Here is a 27,658-nt window from a genome sequence, read left to right on the forward strand (position 1 = left end):
GTTCCTAATGCACCCTGTCCCCGTGTTGCTGGTGGCACGTGACTCATTCCCACACCCTTGGTCATTGTTTGTATGAGTCTGCGTGTGTCTATCACCAAAATATGTAAACTCACTTTACCAATTATGTTTGCAGATCCTTGGGGGAGTGACTATCTGTATTTGTCATCCTATTATGACGTTATTGGCCATGGTGGTCTTACAAAGACATCATCCTCTGTACAATGACACCCAGCAGAACACACATAACAGTGTCACCAAGCCAATTTTTGGTGTTTTTGTCCAATTGCAGGTAGAGAATCACTTCGGAGTCCTTAATATTCTGCCAAAAGATAACTTTAATATTTTTTTTTTCAAGCTGCATTCAAATTACACATAGTGACATTTTTAGCTTAGTATTTTATGTTTTAATATTTAAAGGGCCATATATTTTAATGACAACACCACATTTTTTGGTTTTAAATTGCCTGCATCTGCCAAGGTAACTCGCCAGCTGGCGATAGAAAGTAATTAAGAAATTGATCTCGAATCAATTTCCCACTGCTAGTGCCCCTAGTCAAACTCCACTGTGCCGCCTCCATGTTATGCATCATGGAATCCTCATAATCAATTCCATCACGTTCTCGCACATAGTTGTGCAGTGCACACGCAGTTTTGACAGCAGAGACAGCATGCTCCAAACTGAGATTGATGGCGGTGTGCAATATTCTCCATTTATTGGCAAGAATTCCAAATGCACACTCTACTACTCGACGTGCCCTAGTGAGCCGATAATTAAATATTCTTTTATCATTGCTCAGCGCTCTACTTGAGAATGGTCGAAGAAGATTTTTACCAAGGGCAAACGCTTCGTCCCCTACAAAAACAAATGGGAGGGCTGGCTCATTTGTTCCGGGCAAGGAGGAATCGTTAGGTAAATCCAGACTATTCGCCCTTATCATTCTCCCAAATGTGGAATGATTAAATACACCAGAATCCGAGCTGCTACCATAAGCACCCACATCAATATAAATGAAATTATATTTGGCATCTACCACTGCCATTAATACAAACGAAAAATATTTTTTATAATTAAAAAACTGACTCCCACTATCAAATGGCCTCAGGATGCGTATGTGCTTGCCATCGATGGCTCCCACACAGTTTGGAAAATTACATCTCTCCCAGAATTCATCTGATATCTTCAACCAATCTTCTTTTGTAGGCTTTTTGAAGACCAATGGTTTTAGTACATTCCATAAAACAAGGCATGTTTCATGTACAATGCCAGATATAGTTGATTTTCCAACCTTGAACTCATAGTGGAGACTTCCAAATGAATTTCCTGTAGCTAGGTACCTTCAACAAATAAGAAATATTAAATAATTATTATCTTCTCTTTTTTACAGTGGTATACATCAAGAATCGTTGGCGAAGCATGCGTGATGCCTTCAAGAAATACAACAAACATCTAAGAGAAGTGAGGAGTGGCTCGGGGGCACCAGCTAGAGTACCCTATATGTATGCAGAGGACCTTGCCTTCTTGAAACCACTCATAGAGATGAGAGAGTAAGTTATCCTCTACATCATCTATGTATCGTGACTATATATTTAGCATTAGTAATGTTTCTCTTTTTTAATAAAAACAGGACCGAAGCAAGTTGGGACGAACAGGATGTCCTGGAGGATCAACCAGAGAGCCAATCTGAGGCCCAATCCGTGCCAGCAGTTTGCATTGATCCAAATGAGGAAATACCTGAAATGCCACTTGGGTCAGATCTATGGGTCACAAACCCAGAGACTGACTCTGGATTGCCTGAGCCTATGCCTGGACCCTCCTCAGCTCCGACAACCATTGCGCGGCCTGCCAAAGTGGCACGTAAGCGAACGCCAGTATCGCAGATGGACATAAGCGAGCGTCTTCTAGAGATGTTACAACAAATGGCTGGAAAGGTGGATGCTTTCTTATGTCCAGCTACAATACTGGCGCTTAATTTAGTACCATTGATCAAAAAAGTTCTACCTGAGAGATATTTAGAAATGCGAACCACAGTAGAACACGTTCTGCAGTCATTTACAGTGCCAAGCGAGCAACATACATTGGAAAGGCCATGTGTAACAAAAGAAACAACACACATACACTTACCAATGTCAGGCCAGTACCCAGACCCAGGAAACCAACCTTACCCCTATGTTCCTCCATCCTACACTTCAAGCTTTCAGGAGCCAACTTCAATATATGAGGTACAACAGAGGCGAACTCCATATCCCATCCCATCCACAATCCCTTCAATTATGCCACAAACACAAATGCAGGGGATGTATGTGCCACAGCACCATGGGCCTCAGACACATGGGCCTCAGACACATGGGCCTCAGACACATGGGCCTCAGACACATGGGCCTCAGCACCATGGCCCACAGCACCATGGCCCACAGCACCATGGCCCACAGCACCATGTGCCACAGCAACATGGCCCACAGCACCATGGCCCACAGCACCATGTGCCACAGCACCATGTGCCACAGCACCATGTGCCACAGCACCATGGCGAGTCTAGCCATGCTTCAAGCACCGAGATTGATGAATCTACCTCAGCAAGTCAATACTCCTCAGACACACCATTATTTCCCAAAACATATCAACATCTCTAAAGTTTACGTTATGCCCACAGTAAACAAGCATGTGTGCATATTTTGAATCAAAGTTTAATCCAGAGGTAAACTTGAAGGCAAAGTTTTTATTTTTTATATTAGTCCAAGCAAATATATGTTGTCTATTTCTTTATTTTTGGGAAAAAAGTAAAAAATAAATATATTTTTGGGCATCTTATGTCTGGTTGTTCATTTCTAAGTACAGATGTTGGATAGTTGAAACCAAAAATGAATACATGCTTCAACATCAATTTGAAAATGCACATAGGTGTGGAAAAGTACCTTAATGTGATTAATAATCTTTGTGCAGGCTGGATGCTTGCTCTGAAGCATGTGTTCTGGCGCTCCAAACTATGGTACGTTAGTCCTAACAATTCATCAAAACTTCAAAAAAATAAAAAAAAAAATTTAAAAATTTAATATGGAACAATGGAGAAAGAAAATGTTTAGCAAAATTAACTAAAAAATCACCTGGTTATTGACATGCGTGTATAATTAAAAAACTTGTCCTCATGCCCACGGAGATCTTCATATAATATCATGAACTGCCCTCTTTCATCCCTATTTGCAATGATAGGATGAACCCAGTATCTTCTTCTTCTCCTCCTCCTTCTCCTCCTTTCAACTTCCAGCAAGATTGCTGCTGTTGCAGCAACAACTGTAGGCATGATCATGGGCAGGGCAGCACACATTTCTTCTGAAATCCAAATCCTATTCCACACTATACTGAATGCTCGTGAAAAAGGAAGAGTCCAAGAAAGGTCACTCCCTTTTATTACCTACATCATCACACAGCTAACAATGATTGGCCCTCACCAAAAACGCAGCTCAGATAATTATTTCTTCTAAATCGCACCCGATCCGCAGCTAAACCGCAGTTGATCCGCAGAACACCCTCTAGAGAAATTCGCAACGGGAACGCAGCTCAAAAACGCAACGCACTAGTGTGATTCCGGCCTAAAACATTAAAATGTAAGCGTTTTCTTAGCCATGTATCCCTTGTATGTGAGCTAAAATGATCAACCATTTACATTTTTCAACAATAGATACAGTTTTTTTATACACATTTTCACTCTTTTTACAAATTAGTAGAAACAGTGAGCACTTCCATAGACTCCTAGGCTCTGTAACTATTTAATTCCTTGAATGATACTAAGTTTAACACTATTACCTAAGATAATTTGGTTTCCCAAGATGACAGACCAGAGAAAAAAGAAGGATCTTCTTTTCAGGCCTTAATTAAAGATCACTGTTGTTCCCAATACCTGAAGTCCATTTTTTTTTTTAGCCCATTCTCATATAATGTCTCTCTTTCATCAGTCCCCACGTAGGGCTCCATCATGATGCAGATCGTACTTTGATAGCATTCCTGCTGCCAAAGATGGGTGATGACAACGTGCAAGAATGCTATGTTGTATCATACCCAGAACTCCCCAAGAAGGCACTGGAAGTTCAAAGGAGGATGCACTAGTCTTCTGCTAGATATACCCTAGTGCAAATTTCTAAGTGGCTGTCACCTGACAGTTTTGTTGACACTCTTTTACAGGCAGTGGCGGCTGGTGCTCAAAATTTTTTGGGGGGCGCCCAAAGGAAAAAATAAAAAAATTGCAGCCTCACTGTGCACATCAAATGCAGCCACTGTGCCATCAATTGTCACCACTGTGCCATGCAACGCAGCCACTGTGCCATCAATTGTCACCACTGTGCCATGCCATCAAACGCAGCCACTGTGCCATCAATTATCACCACTGTGCAATGCCATCAAATGCAGTCACTATGCCATCAATTCACACCACTGTGCCATGCCATCAAACGCAGTCACTGTGCCATGCCATCAAACGTAGTAACTGTGCCATGCCATCAAACGCAGCCACTGTGCCATGCCATCAAACGCAGCCACTGTGCCATGCCATCAAACACAGCCACTGTGCCATCAATTGTCACCACTGTGCAATGCCATCAAACGCAGCCACTGTGCCCCTCAATTGTCGCCACTGTGCAAATTGTCACCACTGTGCCCTTTAATTGTCGCCACTGTGACCATTTTTGCCACTGTGCATGTCACTGTGCCCTTTAATTGTTGCCACTGTGCCCATTGTCACCACTGTGCCCTTTGTCGCCACTGTGCCCACTGATGCCACTGTGCCCTTTGTCGCCACTGTGCCCATTGATGCCACTGTGCCCTTTGTCACCACTGTGCCCATTGATGCCTCTGTGCCCATTGTCGCCGCTGTGCCCTGTAAAATGCACTTACCTTACTCCTTTCACGTCCCTCGATGTCTTCTCCCACCTTGAATGAATGAATGAAAAACTTATATAGCGCGGCACATGCGAACTGAATCGCCTCTGGGCGCTTGATGTTTCGTGTCTCATGACATCAAAAGAGCAGAGTTTTAATCTGTCTTCTGAAAGTCAGGTGGTTTTCCTCCAACCGAATGCTGGTTGGTAAAGCGTTCCATAGTCTAGGACCCTGAAAAGCAAACCTTCTTTCTCCTTTGGACTTGTATTTGGTTTTTGGCACCTTGACCAGATTTTGGTCAGTGGATCGCAGAACGCGATTAGAATTGTGAGGTTCTATCTTGTCGCAAAGATATTGCGGAGCCTTCCCATGGATGCACTTATGTGTCAGGCAGAGTGCTTTAAATACAATTCTGTCTTTTACTGGCAACCAGTGAAGGGTTCTCAGCGAAGGTGAGATTGATTCCCATGTCCTTTTCCCAGTCACCAGTCTGGCGGCCGTATTCTGTACGACTTGCAGACGAGCGATTTGGTACTTTGGGAGTCCGAGGTAAAGGGCATTTGCATAGTCCAGTCTGGAATTCACGATTGTTCCCACCACGACTGCTACGTCTTCTTTGGGGATAAATGGAATAAGTCTGCGTAGTAGGCGCAACAAATGGTGCGATCCGCTGACTACTGACCCTATTTGTGCGTCCATTGTCATGAAGGTGTCAAAAATGACTCCTAGACTTTTGACTTTGGAGCTAGGGGTGATGATTTGTCCCAGAATGGGCGGCGGTGTCCAGGTTGTTGCCAGTTGACTCTTTCGGCTGGCGTGAAACATAAGAAGTTCTGTTTTGGAACTGTTGAGTTTAAGATAACTCTTAGGCCTTGTACTCACGGCAGGACATGTCCGATGAAAACGGTCTGCAGACCGTTTCCATCGGACATGTCTGGCCGGGGACTGCCCGGGGACTTCTGTTCGATGGCTATACACACCATCGAACAGAAGCCCGCGCGTAAACATTACGCGGGGCGTGTCCGCGGTGTCGCCGCGTCGATGACGCGGTGTCGCCGCGACAATGACGCGGCGACGTGGGCGGGCCGCCTTAAAAATGCTTCCACGCATGCGTCGAAGTCATTCGACGCATGCGAGGGATGCGGGCGGCAGGACATGTACGGTAGGTCTGTACAGACGACCGTACATGTCCGGGCGGACAGGTTTCCAGCGGACTGTTTTAAAACAAGTCCGGGAAACAGTTGTCCGCTGGAAACCTGTCCGATCCGTCCCAAAATGGTCCGCTCGGGCCAACACACGGCCAAACATGTCTGCTGAAACTGGTCTGCGGACCAGTTTCAGCAGACATGTTTGGTCGTGAGTACGGGGCCTTAGTCATCCAGTTTTCTATCGAAGAGAGACATTTCTCTAAACTGAGATGATGATCCTTTTTGTTGCAGATGCGAAAATACAGTTGCGTATCGTCTGCATAAGAGTGATAAAGTAGTTCTTGGCTACTGATAATATCAAAGAGAGGGCGAAGATAGATGTTGAACAGTACCGGTGACAGGGGGGATCCTTGGGGGACTCCACATGGCACCGTGCGTTTTTCCGACGTGAAAGATCCTAGTTTCACTGTTTGTGATCGGTTTCCAAGAAAAGAGGAAAACCATGGTAAAGCATCTTCTGTGATTCTGGCTACCTCGGCCAGTCGCATCAGTAACATTTTGTGGTCTACTGTGTCAAAGGCTGCGCTTAGGTCCAGCAGAACCAGGAGACAGGATTCTCCCTCGTCTGCGGCCTCGAGGGCATCGTCCCATATTTTGAGTAAGGCCGTTTCTGTCCCGTGTCCGGGACGGAAACCTGATTGAAATGGATCGAGTAGATTGTGGGTATCCAGATGCTGTTGCAGCTGTTGTACCACTATTTTCTCCATTATCTTGGAGAGAATATTTAGGCCTGTTATGGGGCGACGGTGAGTTGGGTTCTTGGGATCCAAATTAGTTTTTTTCAAGATGGGCTGGATTGTGGCCTCTTTCAGCAGGGATGGCACTATGCCTTCCTTAAATGACTGATTTATAAGCTGTGTGATGGGAGGCGCCAGAATGTCGGCGCATTCCTTCAGCAGTTTGGTGGGAATGATGTCATTGGGTGCTGTGCTGTTCCGCAACGCACCAATGATATTTTTGGTGGTATCGATGGAGATCGGTTCCAGAGTGAACTTAGTTGATTGTAGAAGGTTTCTGTTGGTGTTTTGTAGTTGATTGAAGAGGGGGCTGAGGGGGGTATTATTTTGCAGAATACTTACCCGGATTCTTTCGATTTTGTCGATGAAGAAATCCGATAGTTCATTACAGAACTCTTGGGTGTCTGAATTGGGGACTTCAAGACATCCCGGATTCATGGTCTGGGTGACCATCTTGAATAGTTCTCGGGGGCGGTTCATGGCGCTGTTAATCGTCATAGAAAAATGATGTTTCTTGGCTTTGAAGATTTCTTTATGATATTGTGTTGTTATTGCCTTGTAGATGATGAGGTGATCTTCTGAAGGGCTTCTTTTCCAGGCGGCTTCCGCCCTCCTGCGCTCTTGCTTCAGTAGGGACAGCTGGTTGTTGAACCAGCCGGACTTTTTTTCCGGATGCGGACTTTGCGTTTCGGTGCTACTAAGTCGGCTGATTGTAGCAGAGCTGCGTTTATGGCATCCAGTGTATCTGAGGCTGTTAACTGAGGATGAATAGTTTCGATTCGGTTTCCCAAGGTAGATTTGAAGAGTTCCGAATGGAGCTTCTTCTGAGATCTAGCCCAGTGTATTGTCACCGGCTTGGGTGCTTTTATAACTGGTGGAATTTTGGAAATTATGAAACTAATTGCATGGTGGTCTGTCCATGGCAAAGGTTCATTTCCCAAAATGTTTATTTTCAGATTTTGTCTGAAAATTAGGTCGAGTGTGTGACCTGAAGCATGCGTGGGTCCGCATATAAGTTGCTGTAGTCCTAATCCTTCCAGGTGATCGATGCAGGAATCCGCAATGGGATCCTGTGAGGAGTTGGCCCACAGATTGAAGTCCCCGAGCAGCAAAAGATGTTTGCTGTTAAGGGTATAAGTGGATATGAACTCCGTTAATGATGGTAGAAGCTGCGATTTTGGCCCAGGTGGCCTATAGCAGAGGAGAATGTGAACAGTCTCCTGGGGGTTAGTTTGAAGTTGAAGAGTAAGGGTTTCCATAAATGGAAGAGGATTTTGAAGGACCGGCTTAGTGATTGCAATATGAAACTTATGGATCACTGCCAGGCCTCCTCCTCTTTGCCCTATTCTGTTTTCCGTTATAATTCGATAATTTTCTGGCACCAATTCTCCAAGAATGGTGTTGCAGTCGTCTGAAAGCCAGCTTTCTGTGATAAAGAGGCAGTCTAGATCGTTTTGTAGTAAGAAATCGTGGATTTCTGATCGGTGTTTTACTGCAGATCTTGTGTTGATCAAAGCACATGATATGTGCTTGAGCTGGGTTAAATGGTTGAAATTTTTGATGGTCGATCGTCGATCGAATCTCAAAAGTTGGTCTATTTTTAAGGCCTTTTTGGTGACGGCTGGTAATACTGTTGCGAATTGTCTCAGACCCCAAATCGTTTCTGCAGAGTATCGCAGTTTAACCATTGTTGCCAGTCAACGGGGGGGGGGGGGGATTAATTGCAATAGAGGGAAGATTCGCTGAATCCTCTCGCTTGGCCTTGGTCCAGAGGAAGGCAAAAAAAAACCCTGGCAGTGCTAAGCCAATTTGCTGCCGCAGGGAAAAAAATTCCTTCCTTATCCCTGAAAGGCGATCGGACGAAACCCTGGATCAAGTACTGTTTGGAATGGGGGGGGGGGGAAGGGGGGAAGAAGGGTGTCACTGTAGCTGAGGAGTACCAAGATGGCCGCCGACCGGGCCACAGGCCTCAGGTTTGGGGGCTGTTTGGCTTGGTGGGTATGAGCTGGTTGTTAATCCAGGGGAGGATGGGATCCTCCAGGGATAGGGGGATGATCCCTGACAATTCCAGGAAAATTTCCAGGCTGTCAGTGCTCCTTTTTTGCGGCGCGCCGCTAGGCCGCGGCTGAAGCCGCGGTCTTTCCTAATTGCGGCGGCCGCGAATAAGGCCTGGTCTGGCGCGGATGCGGGAAAGAGCCGCAGATCGCCAGAAAAAAGCGCTGCTATGCGCGGCGGGTGGCCGGGGTGATTATGGGTGACTGATTGGGGTGCATGCGGCTCTAAGAGAAGGTAAACAGCCGCAATTTGGATCGCTGGAGTGGCTGTCCTGAAAAGGATGGTCACTAGCGATTCCTGGGGGTGGAAAGATGGCCCTGAAAGACAGGGTCTTACCTGAAGAGAGGGGCCCACGAAGGGAAGGAAGGAGCCGGTCCTATGGGCTGCAAGTTGATTCATGCAGCAAAAGATTGTAGGAGCCTGCCTGCCTGTCTGCAGTGTCTAGCTGGCTATCTGTCTGGTCCCTGGAGAGAGCAGACTCGTCGGGAAGCGTCCTACTCCCTCACTGAACTGACACTGACTGATTATCCAGCTAAGCCTTGGTGATGATTCAGCCAATCAGGTTACCGGTAACCAGAATCGGTGAACCTGATTTGCTGAGATGGCCGTCAGTCTTATCCAAGGGACGCATCCCCCGTGCGTTCCTGAGGATAAGACATCCGGGAGCTGAGGGCTGTACTCGGAAAGCCTATCAGAGCCGCTGGCTCTGATAAGCACTTCCGCACAGCCAACCAGCTGCTGTTATTCAGGTGGTCGGCGCTCAATTTCCAGCCATCTGAATAGACCAGCGGCAGCTGGCAACAATAACATACATTCATGCAATGCATGAATGTATGTTATTAGACTCAGTGGCGGAGAGCCAGAGGGGGGCAGCGCTCCAGCGCCCTCTATGGACGAACCGCCACAGTTTACAGGACAAGTTTCAAATCTCACATGCATTCTCACATCACAAAAGGGCAATGACATAAATCTGATATATAACCCCCTTTTACAAAAACATCAACATTTCTGTTCCACATATGAAGATCAACATCTTCTGCTAAATGGGAGCACAATAAGCTAACATTATAAAATAATTAGTATTACTGAAGATGAAAGGAAAAGCAAAATTACAACATGGAATTCAATTATATGTAACAACTTGTAATGTAGGATGAAGGCTCTCTTAATAGAGTCACAGATATGTTATAGTTACAGGCAAATTTGTATTAAAAAAAAAAAAACTTAATGAATTTAAGTGATATTCAATAACAGCCAATGGGCACCTAAGCAAAAAAAAAACAATCCAAGAGAACTTTAACTACAAGAAGATACAAAGCTTTTACCTGGATATAATTTGCATATAGATAAGAATTTTAACTCAAGCACCAGAAAAAGCATAGAGACAGTCATAAGTTTAAAACTTACAAATCTTTTCATTGTTATGTTCATATGCAAATATAGGAAAATGCGCTTCAAAATAAATTATTTACTAAGCTCTGTAAAAGTAATAAAGCAAAAACACTCTTCCATTTACAGTATTTATTTATTGCAAGTAAAGCGTGTAGTTATGCACTAAGGGGAATCATTTGGGGAATTAGAGTGGTTTGGACTGAAGTGTAACCTAGGCTAACAGCCAAATGTTGTACGTATTTTGGATTTAATATATCATTTATAGAGCAAAGAACTTAAAAGGCAGTCATTTAATGTAGACCAGAGGATGAATTGTCTAAATTTTATGGAAACCACGTCTGTCTGAGTGCAAATATTCTATATCTATAAATGATAGCATGCATTTCAATTTTTTTTCTTTTTTTGCAAAGAAACTATTAGGCCTCTCGTACACACGATATGTTAAACAGAGGACAACGGTCTGATGGACCGTTTTCATCGGTCAAAACCGATCGTGTGTTGGCCCCATAGGTTATTTAACCATCGGTAAAAAAAAAGCCAACTTGCTTTAAATTAAACCGATCGATTTCTAACCGATAGGTCAAAACCCATCGTTAGTAGGCACAACCATTGGTTAAAAATCCACACATGCTCAGAATCAAGTCGACGCATGCTTGGAAGCATCAAACTTAATTTTTTTCAGCACGTCGTCGTGTTTTACGTCACCAAGTTCTGACACGATGGTTTTTTTAACCGATCAGCTTCATCAGTTAACCGATGAAAACGGTCCATGGGTCCTTTCTCATAGGATGGACTGATCGTGTGTACGCGGCATTATAGTATTGCTTAAAGTAGAACCAAACTCTAACTGGATGTAATAGTTTGCTAAAGCACTGTGTATCATAAAGAATTGGCATGTTTTTTCCCCCCCATAACTACAGTGTACTGGTTTTCCTATTTTAATCCTTTTTTTTTTTTTTTACATCTCAGTGCCGCTAACCTCCTCCTGTGTCTTTCTAGCACTTCCTGTCTACATGCATTCACTACAGCATTGGCTGCACATCCATTTCTCAGTTCTGACTTTGTAATAGTGACAGTGGTGGACTAAGTCTGCTAATCTGTGTCAATATGGCTGCCTGAACAAGAACATTTATGAAATGGCCAACAGGGTTTCATTTTATGAACAGCTGCAGATTTAAATAGATTAAAAACATTTTTATAAACAAAAAATTTGGCTCTGCTTGGAGTGACAGGGCATATACTTTGTGAAACATGTACTCCATTCTATCTCCCTTTCTTTTCTGTACTTTGATTCACTTTAAAAAAAAATTCCCCCTTACAGTAAATATACCTTTTCATACCTACAGCTTTGTCACTAATTATAGTCACTCTCCACAACCTTGACATTTTCAAGACCTTCCTTTTTTTTAAATCTATGTTTAAAAAGTCTCTATACAAAAGGATTTGATTTCACTGATTTATAAACATCTAACTGCACTACCAGAAACCACCAGTGGCGGCCCGTCCATAGGGACGCACGGGCGCCGCCCCCCCCCCCCCTCCCACAGTCACAAAAAAAAAAAAAAAAAAACGGGCCCTTTAAGAACTTTTATTCGGCTAAAATGTCATTTTGACATTTTAGCCGCAGTTCTGGCGGCCGTCTATAGAGGGCGCTGCAGCGCCACCCCCTCTCGCAAATAACACACATTCGTGCATAAATGCACAAATGTATGTTATTGTTGGTTGCCAGCGCTGCCTGGTCTATTCAGATAACCGGATGCGGGACGCCGGTTACCCGAATAGCGGCAGCTGGTTGGCTGAGGGGAACTGCCTATCAAAGCCAGCGGCTCTGATAGGCTTTTCTCCGGCTCTCAGCTGTCTATACTCTGAGCGCAGGCAATCTGCGCTCATTGTATAAGACAAACGGCCGTTTCAGCCAATCAGGTTCCCGGATTCTGGTTATCAGGAACCTGATTGGCTGAAGCTTCACCACAGCGGCAGAAGACATCGAGGGAGCACATGGAATCCTCAGGTAAGTGCTTTTTACAGGGAAAGGGGCACAGTGACATCATGGGGCACAGTGGTGACAAAGGGCACAGAGGTGACAATTGGCACAGTGGCATCATGGGGCACAGTGGTGACAAAGGGCACAGAGGTGACAATGGGAACAGTGGCATCATGGGGCACAGTGGTGAGTGACAATGGGCACAGTGGCATCATGGTGCACAGTGGTGACAATGGGCACATTGGCATCATGGGGCACAGTGGTGACAATGGGCACAGTGGCATCATGGGGCACAGTGGTGACAATGGGCACAGTGGCATCATGGGGCACAGTGGTGACAATTAAAGGGCACAGTGGTGACAATTGGCACAGTGGCAACAGTTGAGGGGCACAGTGCCTGCGTTTGATGGCATGGCACAGTGGTGACAATTGATGGCACAGTGACTGCGTTTGATGGTATGGCACAGTGGTGACAATTGATGGCACAGTGGCTGCGTTTGATGGCATGGCACAGTGGTGACAATTGATGGCACAGTTGCTGTGTTGCATGGCACAGTGGTGACAATTGATGGCACAGTGGCTGCGTTTGATGGCATGGCACAGTGGTGACAATTGATGGCACAGTGGTTGCGTTTGATGGCATGGCACAGAGGTGACAATTGATGGCACAGTGGCTGCGTTTGATGGCATGGCACAGTGGTGACAATTGATGGCACAGTGGCTGCGTTTGATGGCATGGCACAGTGGTGACAATTGATGGCACAGTTGCTGTTTGATGGCATGGCACAGTGGTGACAATTGATGGCACAGTGGCTGCATTTGGTGGCATGGCACAGTGGCTGCGTTTGATGGCACAGTGGTTGCATGTGATGGGCACAGTGAGGCTGCAATTTTTTTTCTTTTTCGTTTGCGCCCCCCCAAAAATTTTGAGCACCAGCCGCCACTGGAAACCACTATGCACTTCATACACTTTGTTATCCATACATGAACTAGTGGGAACATAATTATCATCTATTCTATCACATGAGGACTGATCCGATGTGTGGGAAAATGTTACGTACTTCCATCTGCACTCTCACAAAGGAGAGCATCTACAACACATAATTTTGATGAAATGGTACAAGACCCCAGCTAGAGTTCATTGTATCTACCCATGCACACTGTCAGGAACGGTGTCATGTGAGGGGAAAAAAATCTGCGCTGAAAACCCTTAATAAATTAATAATAATAATGAAAAAATTACACCAACGTGACAAAAGAAAATATTCAAAAATGTTGAAAAAATGACAAATGAGGTGGTGCTGCAATCAAAAAACCTTAAATCTTCAGTCAACATACATAAATAAAATATTAATTGCGCTCACCAAAATTGAAAAACAAAATTATCATATGAACTCAAGTGACCTTCAACAAGAGTGTTCACACAAAAAACAATAACGTTTAAGTTCATAAATAAACACTAGAGGATTATCAGTGAAAATTCATTCCAACAGGTGAATATAAACAGACTCATAAATGGCAAAGTCCATGTAAATGAAATGGGATAAGGAAAAAAAACTTGACAGCAGGTGAGTCTACTCGAGTGTTCTGTTCATCAAGAAAAGGAAAGGCGTTCACCGCCGCTTACCAGATAGAAGATCGTATACTGCTCATCAAGATATACTCCAGCCAAGCCAGGATGATCATCTGGGGATTCCTCCTGCAAGACGTTGTGAAAAGGGAAACTGCCGCTCTAGATAAGTGCACTCAGCAATCAGTGTCCTCTCAGAAGCGTGGGTGCTGGCAATGCACAAAGCGAAGACCGGAGAAAAGACTGGACAGCCGCACTTCCACAAAATTCCTAAAAAGTTGCTTTTAATGGTAAAAAATGGAAACAGCACTACAAATCACAGCAGACAGTGGGGTGGATAGCTGACGCATTTCGCACTGGGGTATCAGCTCCCTTCTCCCATTACGGTCTGTTTCCTCCTACCTGGCTTCTGTTCCCCTTTTGCTTTTGTCCCGGCCTGGGTTATTTATGTTTGTTTCCTGTGTTTATGAATATATAATTATTAGTTAGATAGTTTGTTTGGTGTTTTGGGGATTTGCTGTGTCTTGCACTTATTACTTGTTTATGGTTTGCTGTTTGGTTTGCACATGTGTCTTCATCTTAAATAAACATACTTTTTTCATTTACTCTTATTTGTTCCTGATTCCTTGGTGCAGCCCAACGATCTGATCACCTGTATTGGATGCCTGCGTATGGAATCCCCTGACAGAATCCTGAAGTCATACAATCAGAACGGCTGCACCTTGGAATTAGGTCTGAGCACTTGCTCAATTACTGAAAAATGCATCTGGAGGAAATTTGATATTTCTCACTTTTGGCAACAGATGACAGAGATTTTTGTTATTAGACATTAAGAAAACACACTAGAGAGCAGTTGTTAGAATGCATCCGTCTAGCTCATGGTTTTTTTGATCAAGGCAGTTTTCTGTTTGAGGACGTGCAACCCTTGATTCAGATCTGTGCAGAGTTGGCCTTGTCTGATGCCTCTAGAGGAGGTGATGATTATACACCCTCTTTTAGTGCAGCTCAGGTAGAATCTTTGGTTTGGATATTGGAAGATGACTCTGCCTTTTTCTTTGAGCAATACTCATCTTGTCCTCAACAGGTGCTTGCAGAATGTATTGATTCAGTGTAGTCACTGGTCAGACAAGCGGTATGCAAACCTGATTTTGTGCAATCAAAATTACAGGCCTGGTCAAGTTTGTTGTACTCAGCCTCTGTCAGCTCCCAACCCCCCATTTCTGTGGCTAGATACCAGCCTGCTGGGATGTCTCCTTTACCCCCAACAACCACAGTTGCTGCCCAATACAACCTGCTACCAATGAAGCACCAGTACCCCATTTCCTCCTGCTGCATCTACCCTGCCTTTTTACCCTTCTCTGCTGCCTCCATCATTTCCACTAAATCTACCTTTAAAACTGCTCCCTCTGTTTTACCATCCTTATGCTCTTTGCTTCTACCACCTGCATCCACTATCGGTGTCCACATTTCAGCCTGATGATCTATTGTCTGCTGTCCAGTCTGATGCTTCGGTTCCCTCTTTTCAGTCTAATGTTTTGGTGCCTGCTGTCCAGCCTGATTTGATGCCCGCTGCCCAGCCCGATGTTCTGTGCCCGCTGTTCATTTTGTTGTTCCAGTACCCGCTGTCCAGCCCATTGTGCCAGTGCCTGTGCCCGCTGTCCAGTCTGATGTGCCCGCTGTTCAGTATGATGTTCCAGTGCCCACTTTCCAGCCTGATGATCTAGTGCATGATGTTCCGGTGCCCGCTTTCCAGGCTGATATTTCGGTGCCTGTTGTTCTGGTGCCCGATGTCCTGTTTGATGATTCGATGCCCGATAATCTGCTTAGTGATCCTGTACCTGATACCCAACCTGACGATCCAGTTCCTGGTGATTCTGTTCCTAATACCCTGTCTGATGGTCCCATTCCTGATACCCTGCCTGGTGGTTCCTTTCCCGCTGCCCGGCCTGATGTGCCTTTGCCCGCTGCCCAGTTTGATGTGCCACTGCCCAGCTTGACGAGCCTCTGCCCAATGGCCAGCTTGATGTGCCTTAGCCCGCTGCCCAGCTTGATGTGCCTTGACCCACTGCCCAGCTTGATGTGCCTTGGCCCGCTGCCCAGCTTGATGTGCCTTGGCCCACTGCCCAGCTTGATGTGCCTTGGCCCACTGCCCAGCTTGATGTGCCTCGGCCTGCTGCCCAGCCAGGTGATCCGGAGCCCTTTTCCCAGCCAGGTGACACAGAGCTCTTTTCCCAGCCTGATGACCCGGTGCCCTTTGCCCAGCCTGATGACATGCTAAACCTGTCCCTGATGCCCAGCTTACTGCTGATGTTTTCCTAATGGATGCCCATTTTGCCACTGTTTCAATCCTGCTTGTCACCCAGCCTGAATATAATGCCCCTGTGTGGTCTACCTCCGCTGGATTCTTGCCCATTGCCTTGCTCATTTTCGGATATAAATTTCCTGACCCTAGTGGTGGGGCGTGTGTCCTATTTTCAGACCCTGGTGGCACATCCCCTAGTGAACTAAAAGACTCTGACCTAGGAAGTGCAAAGAAGTCCACAGACTCAATAGGGAAACATTTTAGGGTGTTTCCGCACTCACTCTGACTCACGGGGTAAATGGAGTGTCCGGAGGCCACTCCTTAAGGAGGGGGAACTGTCAGGAATGGTGTCATTACTGGTTTACCTGCTGGTGGCACTGTTATGCTCAGCACCAAAGGGTGTAGTTCTGGTGGCCACCAGTGTGTGTCTCCCTGCCAAGACTACCAACCAGCTATCAAGCACACCTGTTGTGGGTCTACTGGACTATATAATTCCGGGCTTAACCAAGATTCAAATGCGCCATAATTCCATCTGCTAGTCTTGTCCTTGCCTGAACCTGCTTCTTTTCCTGCTTTTGTCCTGGACTCCGTTCCATGTACCCTGTCCTGTCATTGAGACCCGTTCCCTGTACCTGCTCCCTGCTCCCATTATGGTCTGTTTCCTCATACCTGGCTTCTGTTCCCCTTTTGCTTTTGTCCCGGCCTGGGTTATTTATGTTTGTTTTCTGTGTTTATGAATAAATAATTATTTGTTAGATAGTTAGGTGTTTTTGGAATTTGCTATATCTTGCACGTATTACTTGTTTATGGTTTGCTGTTTGGTTTGCACGTGTGTCTTTATCTTAAATAAATGTACTTTTTTCACTTACTCAAGTGTTCCTGATTCCTTGGTGCAGCCCAATGATCTGATCACCTGTATTGGATACCTGTGTATAGCATCCCCTGACACACACCCTTTCTCTGTTCTCGGGGCTATGGTCAGAATGGATTATTGAGCCATGTTTTTTTGGTTAATACATCAGCTATACATCAGTGGTGTGATAAAAAGTGACCAGGATCAACAAACTGCCTGTGCTGTAGAACCATCAGGGACTGGACGACAGGCTGCTGGCAATACAAAGAGAAAAGACCAGAGCAGATGCGGCAGGGAGACAGTGGGAAGCACTTAAAAAAAGCAGCCAGAAAGCTCTTCCGTGGTATAGGGAGGGACTCAAGGAAGCAAGAGGCACTGCCTTTATCCAAGTGTTGCCCGCTGTCTCCCTGCTGCAGCTGCTCCAGTCTTTGCATTGCCAGCAACCTGACATCCTCCAATTTGTTGTGGATGCCACACTGCCTGAAGAGTGGTCACCAACTCTAATATAAGTTTCATCTTGGCACATACAGCAATAAATAAAGGGAAGGTATGGGTAGCCCATTTTTCATTAAAGGTGCAGTGACACCATAGGAGCCAAGCAGGGCATAATGGCACCTACAGTGTGTCTCTGAAAAAATAACTAGCTTTGTAAAGTAAGGTACAAGTTTCCACCACACCTACCAATAGTCAGCATACAATGATGCTGTGAATGAATATCCCATAAGTGAGTAGAAGGGTGTTGATGAAATTCACAGCCAAAGTAACTCGCATTCATCAACCTGTCTGTCAACCACCATCAGTATAGAAGGGTGCACGGCTAATAGTGGTGCTGTACAAATCTAAAATGAAAAAAACAAACAAACAAAGCCAGCACCCCTGTAACATTTTGTGTTAAAATCAGGTTTTAGTTGCACATATTTGCAAATACAGTAAATGTGGAAGCCACATTGCCTCCTCAATGCCCCACTGTGAAGGGTGGCCCTTAACTCTAAACTAATGGTTCCTTTACATTTGCAACTGTTTTACTTTTCCCCTTAAAAACAATGCATGGTGGATTGCTTTTCAGATGCCGTTGACAGGTGACTTAGGCCCCGTACACACGGTCGGACAAAACCAATGAGAATGGACCGAGGTTCAATTTCATTGGTTCAAACCGACCGTGTGTATAGGCCATCGGTCTGTTTTCCTTCGGTCCAAAATTTTAAAACATGCTTCAAAACCGAACCGATGGACCGCTGCCCGATAGGTCCAAACCGATGGTTAGTACAGAAAAGCATCGGTTCAAAACCTGCGCATGCTCAGAATCAAGTCGACGCATGCTTGGAAGCATTGAACTTAGTTTTTTTCAGCACGTGGTTGTGTTTTACGTCACCGCGTTCTGACCCAATCGGATTTTGAACTGATGGTGTGTACACACATCAGACCATCAGGCCACTTTAGCGGTGAACCAATGAAAACGGTCCGTCGGACCATTCTCATCAGTTTTGTCCGACCGTGTGTACAAGGCCTCAGCCTCCTGGACACCTGTGCTAACCATTAAAAATGTTTATAATTTATGAAGTTGCCAGGTTTCACTTTCAGTTAGGACCCTTACTAAAATCACGTAAATTATCCCAGGAGTCTTCAGGAGAGAAGGAGGGCTTTATCAGCTAAGCACACCCTCCTGTCTGCATGCCTGAGCTAAGCTAAGGGCAGAAGGGTTTTAAGAAGTAAATGCTACATGATTAGCTTGCCCTTAATCAACTTGGCCACTGCCTGAAATGCTAGGGGGGCGTTTTTCAAAGTGATTTCTCAACAAAATAAAGCATGGCGACATGGATTGATATAATATTAAAAATCAATTAAATTAATTAAATTACGTTTTTGGTTTGTGGTGCTCAGATTCAGTGTAGTTTCACTTTAATTTACTGGACAACATTAGGATACATTTGTAACACATCAGTAAGGTCTTAAAGGTGTAAAGTTATACAATTCCTGAGATTAGTAATGGTATAATATTTTTGCTTTTATGAGCATTCGCATGGCAGTGATTTTATCAGTTAAACTCCTTAAATTGTTACAGAATGGAGCACCTTTATGTATAATTAGCGCTTTTTTATTTAAAAACATTTGAGCAATGTCGAATTTGGAAGAGGGCTCAGTCACAGGGAATGAGTCCTGGGTAAAAGTGTCACGGCTACTTCTGCGTGATTTTAAAGCCGTATATTTCATTGCAGCTTGTAACTTCATTTAGATAAGAGAAGCCATGCTAGAATAGTCCCAAATTATGAATCAGGATAATTGATTGAATAACATGATGATATGTTTCGGCGTTTGAAGTTGGTTGGATAAATTCTTATGATAATGACACCACAGTGATCCACTCCAAGAAGTGCACCTCCACCATAAGAAAAACGTGCCTACTAGATAGCAAGCAAAACCAGGCATGTGGCTATAGCCCAGCCAAGGCCTTTACTTGCACAGAAGGGGAAAGATCCACAGAGCGAGTACGCCGGCGTACTTTCAAATTACTCGTGTCGTATCTCTGTTTTGAATCCTCAAAACAAGATACAACGGCATCTGGGTTAGATCCGACAGGAGTACGTCTTCGTGCGCCTTCGGATCTAAGATGCAATTCTTCGGCGTCCGCTGGGTGGCGTTCACGTCGTTTTCCGCGTCGAGTATGCAAATTACCTATTTCCGACGATCCACGAAACGTACGAGCGGCCGTCGCATTCTTTTACGTCGTTTCCGTTCGGCTTTTTCCGGCGTATAGTTAAAGCTGCTTTTTCGTGGCCTATAGTTACACCTGCTATGTTAAGTATGGCCGTCGTTCCCGCGTTTAATTTGAATTTTTTTTTTCGTTTGCGTAAGTCGTCCGTGAATCGGGAAGGAAGTAATTTACGTCCACGTCAAAACAATGACGTCCTTGCGACGTCATTTAGCGCAATGCACGGCGGGAAATTTAGGAACAGAGCATGCACAGTTCGTTCGGGGCGGGGACGCGCTTCATTTAAATGAAACACGCCCCCTACTCGCCGCATTTGAATTCCGCGCCGTTACGCTGCTTGAGATACACTACGCCGCCGTAACTTACGGCGCAAAATCTTTATGGATTAGATTTAAAGCCAGGTAAGGTACGGCGGCGTAGCGTATCTCAGATACGATGCGCCGGGGCAGATCTTTGTGGATCTGCCCCAAGATGTTAGGGATGAATAACACTGGATAGCACTTTTTATTTATTAAAAAAGTACATAAAATGTAAGTGCAATACTTTTTTCTATAAATAAAAAGTTGGACAATATTACGCTATGGTCAGTCTCTCTTTTTGGGTCCTTGAAGATGATCACTTACTTTACAGTGGTGCCGGTGTGTGAGAAATTATTGCAGCCATCTATCCAGTGCTATTTATCCCTAAAATCTTCTGTGCAAGTAAATGCCTTGGCTGGGCTATAGCCAAATGCCTAGTTTTGCTTGCTATCTGTTAAGCAAGTTTTTCTTATGGTGGCGATGCACTTCTTGAAGTGGATCACTGTGGTGTCATTATCATAAGGATTTATCCCACCAACTTCAAGTACCAAAACATATCATCATGTTATTTAATCAATTATCCTGATTCATCATTTGGGACTATTTTAGCGCGGCTTCTCTTATCTATTCTACATGTTGTGTATCTCACATTAAGCTGCTGCTTTTTTGATGATTTTTTTTTTACACACTAGCATAGTTTTAACCCCTTCTATTTGTAACTTAATTTAACAGAAGTCTATGCAAGTCGCAATGAAATCAATAAAAAGTAGCGCAGGAACCTTTTTCATATTTCTTGTGATATGGACAGTTCCTTTTCCAGTAATGGGGTGCTGCTTGTCATGCAATATAAAACTGTTAAATCGCATGACAATTCGCACCGGTGGAATTGGGGGCTGAAAGCACTAAATACTTCAATACCATTGTATTTAAATGCCAAAGAGATCAATAGGCATTTAATTGGTCTACATTTAGTAAAAGTGGAAAACCCTATTAGGAGTTTATACAAAGAATTACCGGGAGCTTCCGGTAAGGGTGCAATTGCACTTTACAACATTCAGGGATATGTTTGAGCTTATTGAACTATAAACACATGAACACAAGAAAACTTTTCAAATGTGCTTATACTAAACTTTTTTTAACTTTCTTTAGTTTATTTAGTGTCTTATGCAGTATGATGCAATTAACTATACTGTACATCACAGCTAGTGGTGATATTAAAGTATCTTTAATATACTTCTCCTTCCTGTTCTGTTATACACTGTTTAATTTTCCAGCTGTACTGTATAACTGCAATATTCTTGGCAAATTACAAAACCAGTTATGAAATATATGAAACAATAAACTAAAATTAAATTTAAAAAATATATTCTAATTAGTGGCATTTTTTGCTTCTTACATTTGTATTTATCTAATACATTTAGGAAAATATTGTGTGTGTTTTTAAGAAATCTAGAGAGAGTGGGGCAGATTCACAGACGAAGTACGCCGGCGTATCTACTGATACGCCGGCGTACTTTCAAATTTCCCGCGTCGTATCTTTAGTTTAAATCCTCAAACCAAGATACGACGGCATCTGGGTAAGATCCGACAGGCATACGGCTTCGTACGCCTTTGGATCTTAGATGCAATACTTTGGCGTCTGCTGGGTGGAGTTTGCGTTGTTTTCCGCGTCGGGTATGCAAATGAGCTTTTTCCGACGATCCACGAACGTACGCGCGGCCGTTGCATTCTCTTACGTCATCTCTAGTCGGCTTTTTCCGGCGTATAGTTAAAGCTGCTATTTTGCGGCGTATACAGTAGATAGACTTGCCATGTTAAAGTATGGCCGTCGTTCCCGCGGCAAAATTTGAATTTTTTTATTTTTTGCGTAAGTCGTCCGTGAATAGGAATGGACGTAAGTCACGTCTAAGTTCAAAAAATGACATTGTTGCGACGTCATTTCACGCAAAGCACGGCGGGAAATTTCGAAACGGAGCATGCGCAGTTCAATCGGCGCGGGGACACGCTTCATTTAAATGAATCACGCCCCCTACCCGCCGATTTGAATTCCACCGCCAGAAATACACTACGCCGCCGTAACTTACGGCGCAAATTCGTCCTGGATTTGACTTAAAGCCAGGTAACATACGGCCGCGTAGCGTATCTCTGATACGCTGCGCCTGTCCATTTGTATGTGAATCTGCCCCAGTATTTTTACTTGTTAAAAAAAGTTAATAAATATTAGGAATATTTTACATATATGCATTGATTCCACTTGAGCTTAGAGGACATTCAGTGGTAATTATCCAGCAATTCATTACAAAAAAAACTGCGTAGCACCCTGTTTAGGCAGGGGTGCTATTAAATTTAGTTGACAGGCAATAGTTGCCTTGGACAATTGTTAGAAGATCAATTGATTTCCCCCTATTTCTAGACTTGCTGCAGTTTTCTCTTCTGTCACTAGGTGGTACTGTAGCTGGTGACATTGGATACAACAAGGGAATAGCAAGGGCAGATTAGGAATGCATGGAGTGTCTCAGCCAATGGGCAGGGATTTTCTTGGGTCCCTTGGCCTGTTTGGAGAGCCTATTTATTTGGGTTGGGTCAGGTCATTAGGGTTCTGTGCCCCCTGGAAGGCTGTCTGGGTGGACGTGTGTCATGCTGCCCCAGCCTGCTAGGCCGTAGGCATGAGGCCTTTCCAGGGAAAATCTGTCTGCTAGGCTGTCTGAGGGCCTACCCAGAAGCAGGAGGGTAGTGTAGGGTTGGGACTGCGGGCTTGTAGTCCAACCAGAAGTAACGGATTCACCCGGCCGGGGAACCAGTTGTGGTCAGAGGTAGAGGGAAAACTGTCGCCACTAAGGGACCATCCACCTTGTTACCAGAGACCACTTTGAGTAAGCTAAGGCCAGTACCAGAGCAGACGTCTCAACAGCCGGGGACAGTGAAGAAGTGGAAAAACTTCAGCAAGTGCCAAGTCAGGGACACAGTGGGACAGCAAAGGTGATGCTTGCGGAGCATCAGTGAGTGCCAAGCCAAGGACCTAGTATGTCAGCAGGGGTGACACTTGAAGAGTATCTGTGAGTGCCAAGCCAGGGACCCAGCAGGGAAGCGGGGGTGACGCTTGAGGAAGATACTGAGGCCGCATACACACGGTCGGTCCAAACCGATGAAAACGGACTGAAGGACCTTTTAATCGGTCCAAACCGATCGTGTGTGGGCCCCATCGGTTAGTTATCCTTCTGTCAAAAATTTTAGAACTTGCTTTAAAATTGAACCGATGGACGCCTAACTGATAGGTCAAAACCGATGGTTAGTATGCAAAAGCATCGGTTAAAAACCTGCGCATGCTCAGAATCAAGTCGACGCATGCTTGGCAGCATTGAATTACATTTTTCTCGGCACGTCGTTGTGTTTTACATCACCGCGTTGGACTCGATCGGTTTTTTAACTGATGGTGTGTAGGCACATCAGACCATCAGTCAGCTTCATCGGTTAACCGATGACAATGGTCCAAAGGACCGTTGTCATCGGATGGACCGACCGTGTGTACGCGGCCTAAGCGCTAACAATGGAAGAGCTAGATCTGAAGTCTAGCAAAAGAGACTGGAAGCTCATTGAGTGAAGACCCACAGTGAGTGATTGTGGGATAAGCTGAGAACTGTTTGTGCTGCAAATAGTTGGATACAATTACAATTAGTAACTTCTACAAGATTGTGGCCATAGGAGACAGCATCCTACCTATACATAAGTGCCGTCCGGCTGGAGGCCTTCACCTGTATAGCTGTCTGCCTATAGAAGTCTCAGAGTCTGCCAATTAACAATGCATCTACCTAAGGGTCTCCTAGCCCTAATCCTCTCTCCCACAATTCTGTTTAAGAGACAATAAATCTCTTTGGTGGCGCCCACCCTTTTCATCTTGCATTACAAGCACCATGCCTGGTAACCCACTCTAAACAGAAGGATGTCAGCATTAGGCCTAAAGGGACCTGGAACTTTGCTACAGATGATTGGCCAAAATCTTGCACATGACTTCTGACCAGCAGCAGCAGCAGCATGAAGTGGCTTTTGACACTGAGAAATCTGCCCTTTGTTTGCAATGGAACACTGTATCCACAGCTGAATCTGCCAACCCCACCTTGCCATGCCCAATGTTAGCATATAGACAGGTTTCTCTTTCAGCTGCTGGAATTAAAGAAAATGCACACCCTCGTGCTAGTTTATCATTCCAGCTGGTTGAGTCTGCTTCCTTCCTGGAATTTGTGGCCTGTGCTGTACCACAGTGGTACAAGTTCCAAGCTGCCATTTTTTTTTTACATGTACAGTCATCCCTGCCCTCCTCTTTTTACGCTGATCACAGACACATTAATCAGCAAGTATGGGTAGGAATTATATGTCTTGTTTATGGCACATTGAGACACTTTGCTAGTGGAAGGATGAATAATGGGGCACCCCACTGGAGCTGGTTGTGCTGCCACACATTAGAACAGAAACTCGTGGCTGTAATGCATTATTTTCTCGATTCAGGTATTTCAGGAGAATATTGCATTATGGCCACTAGTTGAAGCTGAAAATCATAGAAGATAAACAATTATTTGGCTGGCTGTGTGTGAATGCTGCGACATTAGTACATTAGTGTTTTTTGTTTTTTATAAATAGACTCTTTAATGTTTCTGCTGGTGCCTTTTTTTTATTAGCTTTGATGCAGGTTACCTCATGCTGTTTGTATCAATCTTTTGAGCTTAACATTTTATTTATAAGTATGACATTTTGTACATCAAAACATTTCAAATTGTATGTGCTGTGTACAGTGCTCCAGGTGGGAGGAAGTGTGTGTGGACCAACTCAGGAACATTGCTGGATTCCCATAACATGGCTCTATTCGAGTGGCAATATGAAGAGGGAGAGTGCAGGTCTAAGGAGCCATTATAGAGGATCCTATGAGAGCTCTATTTGCTGATCATTAAAATGAGAAGCACATTTATTTGGTGAGTTTGGTGACCCTTGGAGAGAGGAAATCACCTTTATTGCATGGTGGTGTGGAAGTTGGAAGACTTGAATGCTGTTTTTCACCATTTGGAAAGATAATTGGACACTTCATGATTTATGATACTCTTTATATGAACTATATATTTGTGGACACGCTATATTCACTGGGTGATTTTAATGTGTATTGATTATAAGATATTGAGATACAAGATATATTGATTGTTATTTTGGGGTATTATTAATAATTGCGCTATCTGTTGGAAAAATTTACACCATTTATGGGATTTTATGATTGTATGGGCCAGATCCTCAGAGCAAGTACGCCAGCGTATCTACTGATACGCCGGCGTACTTTCAAATTACCCGCGTCGTATCTTTAGTTTGATTCCTCAAACCAAGATACGACGGCATTTGGGTTAGATCCGACAGGCGTACGGCTTCGTACGCCTTCGGATCTAAGATGCAATACTTCGGCGTCCACTGGGTGGCGTTCATGTCGTTTTCCGCGTCGGGTATGCAAATAAGCTATTTCCGACGATCCAAGAACGTACAAGCGGCCGGCGCATTCCTTTACGTCGTCTCTAGACGGCTTTTTCCGGCGTATAGTTAAAGCTGGTATTTTGCGGCGTATAGTTAGACTTGCCATGTTAAGTATGGCCGTCGTTCCCGCATCGAAATTAGATTTTTTTTTTTGGCGTAAGTCGTCCGTGAATCGGAATGTACGTAAGTCCCGTTTAAGTTTAAAAAAATGACGTCCTATCGACGTCATTTAGCGCAATGCACGCCAGGAAATTTCGGGACGGCGCATTGCGCATTTCATTCGGCGCGGGGACGTGCTTCATTTAAATGAAACCCGCCCCCTAATCGCCGAATTGAATTCCGCCGCCAGAGATACACTACGCCGCCGTAACTTACGGCGCAAATTCTTTGAGGATTCAAAGCAGCCAAAAGTAAGTTACAGCGGCGTAGCGTATCTCACATACGCTGCGCCGATCTATTTCTATGTGGATCTGGCCCTATATGTTTTATAGTGGCAGTAATTGCACAGCAATTTTTAAGGCATTATTGGAAGTGGTTTTAATTTTAGCGCAGGGTTATTTAATTATTTATTTGTGATGATCATTTTAAAGTAATGTTAGCAAAAAAACAAGTCTCATTTGACTTCTCTTCACTTCTGAAAATGCCCTCTGTTATAAATTATGTGATTCTGTGCATCAAATCTGTTCAATATAAACGTCTCAGTAAAAAACAACATTTTCATTTAATATTTTGGGCTGAAATACGACTATTCTCTGCCTCATATCAAAAAGGATGAGATTCTCTTCAGCAAATCTGTACAATTATTACAGTGTTATAGATTTTTATTTAAAATATTTGGATGTATAAAACCGACTCTGACTCTCTGCCCCCTTATTGTGTCTCCATTTAAAAAGAATATGGTTCTATTTATAAAATATGTTTTTTTTTATAATCTGTAAAATAAATAAGAAAAAAATGTAAACGCACCCCGTCCCGTCGAGCTCATAGTTACATAGTTAGTCAGGTTGAAAAAAGTCCATCAAGTTCAACCATAAGAAATAAAATAATAATAATAATAATATCATACAATCACATATACCCAATTCTATACCCACAGTTGATCCAGAGGAAGGCAAAAAACACCAGCAGAGCATGATCAAATTTGCTACAGCAGGGGAAAAAATTCCTTCCTGATCCCCCGAGAGGCAATCGGATGTTCCCCAGATCAACTTTACCTATAAATGTTAGTACCCAGTTATATTATGTACAACTAGGAAAGTATCCAGGCCTTTCTTAAAGCAATCTACTGAGCTGGCCAGAACCACCTATGCAGGGAGTCTATTCCACATTTTCACAGCTCCTACTGTGAAGAAACCTTTCCATATTTGGAGGTGAAATCTCTTTTCCTCTAGACGTAAAGAGTGCCCCCTTGTCTTCAGTGTTGACTCATGTGCCGAAGTGAACGCATACGTGACTAGCATCCGCATATGAAAACTGTTCAAACCACACCTGTGGTATCACCGCGATTGTAATGCCGCGTACAGACGATCGGACATTCCGACAACAAAACCGTGGATTTTTTCCGACGGATGTTGACTCAAACTTGTCTTGCATACACATGGTCGGAAATTGTGAACGTCAAGCACGCGGTGACATACAACACATACGACGAGCCCGAGAAAAATTAAGTTCAATAGCCAGTGCGGCTCTTCTGCTTGATTCTGAGCATGTGTGGAATTTTGTGCGTCGGAATTGTGTATACACCCTCGGAATTTCCGACAAAAGTTTTGTTGCCGGAAAATTGGAGAACCAGCTCTCAAATTTTTGTTGTCATAAATTCCAAAAAGGGTGCACTTGTAAGACCGCTGCGCAAATACGGTGTGACAGAAAGTATTGCAACAACCGCCAATTTTATTCGCTATTGTGTTTTTTACGGCCCGTAGCTCAGACTCTGCCAACATAGGATTGCCGTTCCCCAGACGACGTCACATACTGACGAAACGTACGTCGGGAGGAGGAGACGCTTTGACGTGCTGCGTCTTGGTCCCAGAGGACGGGCGTTCGTAGTAGCCGGCTGGCTCAATTTTTTATGCTGACATAGACAGTTTTTTATGTAAGTGCAATTGTTTTATTAAATTTTTATTATCTACGGTACATCACTATGTGGATCTATTTTTCTTTTGGTGATATACAT

The 27,658-nt window shown here is 44.2% G+C and overlaps 1 protein-coding gene across 1 annotated transcript; it reads right to left on the reverse strand.

Moving 5' to 3' along the window:
- Positions 1–389: 389 nt before the first annotated feature.
- Positions 390–3,554, reverse strand: LOC120937529 (protein ANTAGONIST OF LIKE HETEROCHROMATIN PROTEIN 1-like). The gene is made up of 3 exons (XM_040350817.1): positions 3,103–3,554; positions 2,914–3,015; positions 390–1,335 (listed from the first exon to the last, which is right to left on the reverse strand). Exons 1-3 carry the CDS (start codon positions 3,321–3,323, stop codon positions 456–458), a joined length of 1,203 nt encoding a protein of 400 aa, XP_040206751.1. The 5' UTR covers positions 3,324–3,554; the 3' UTR covers positions 390–455.
- Between the last annotated feature and the right edge of the window lie 24,104 nt (positions 3,555–27,658).

The sequence above is a fragment of the Rana temporaria genome, chromosome 4 (assembly GCF_905171775.1).
Source record: "Rana temporaria chromosome 4, aRanTem1.1, whole genome shotgun sequence".
Classification (NCBI taxonomy): domain Eukaryota; kingdom Metazoa; phylum Chordata; class Amphibia; order Anura; family Ranidae; genus Rana; species Rana temporaria.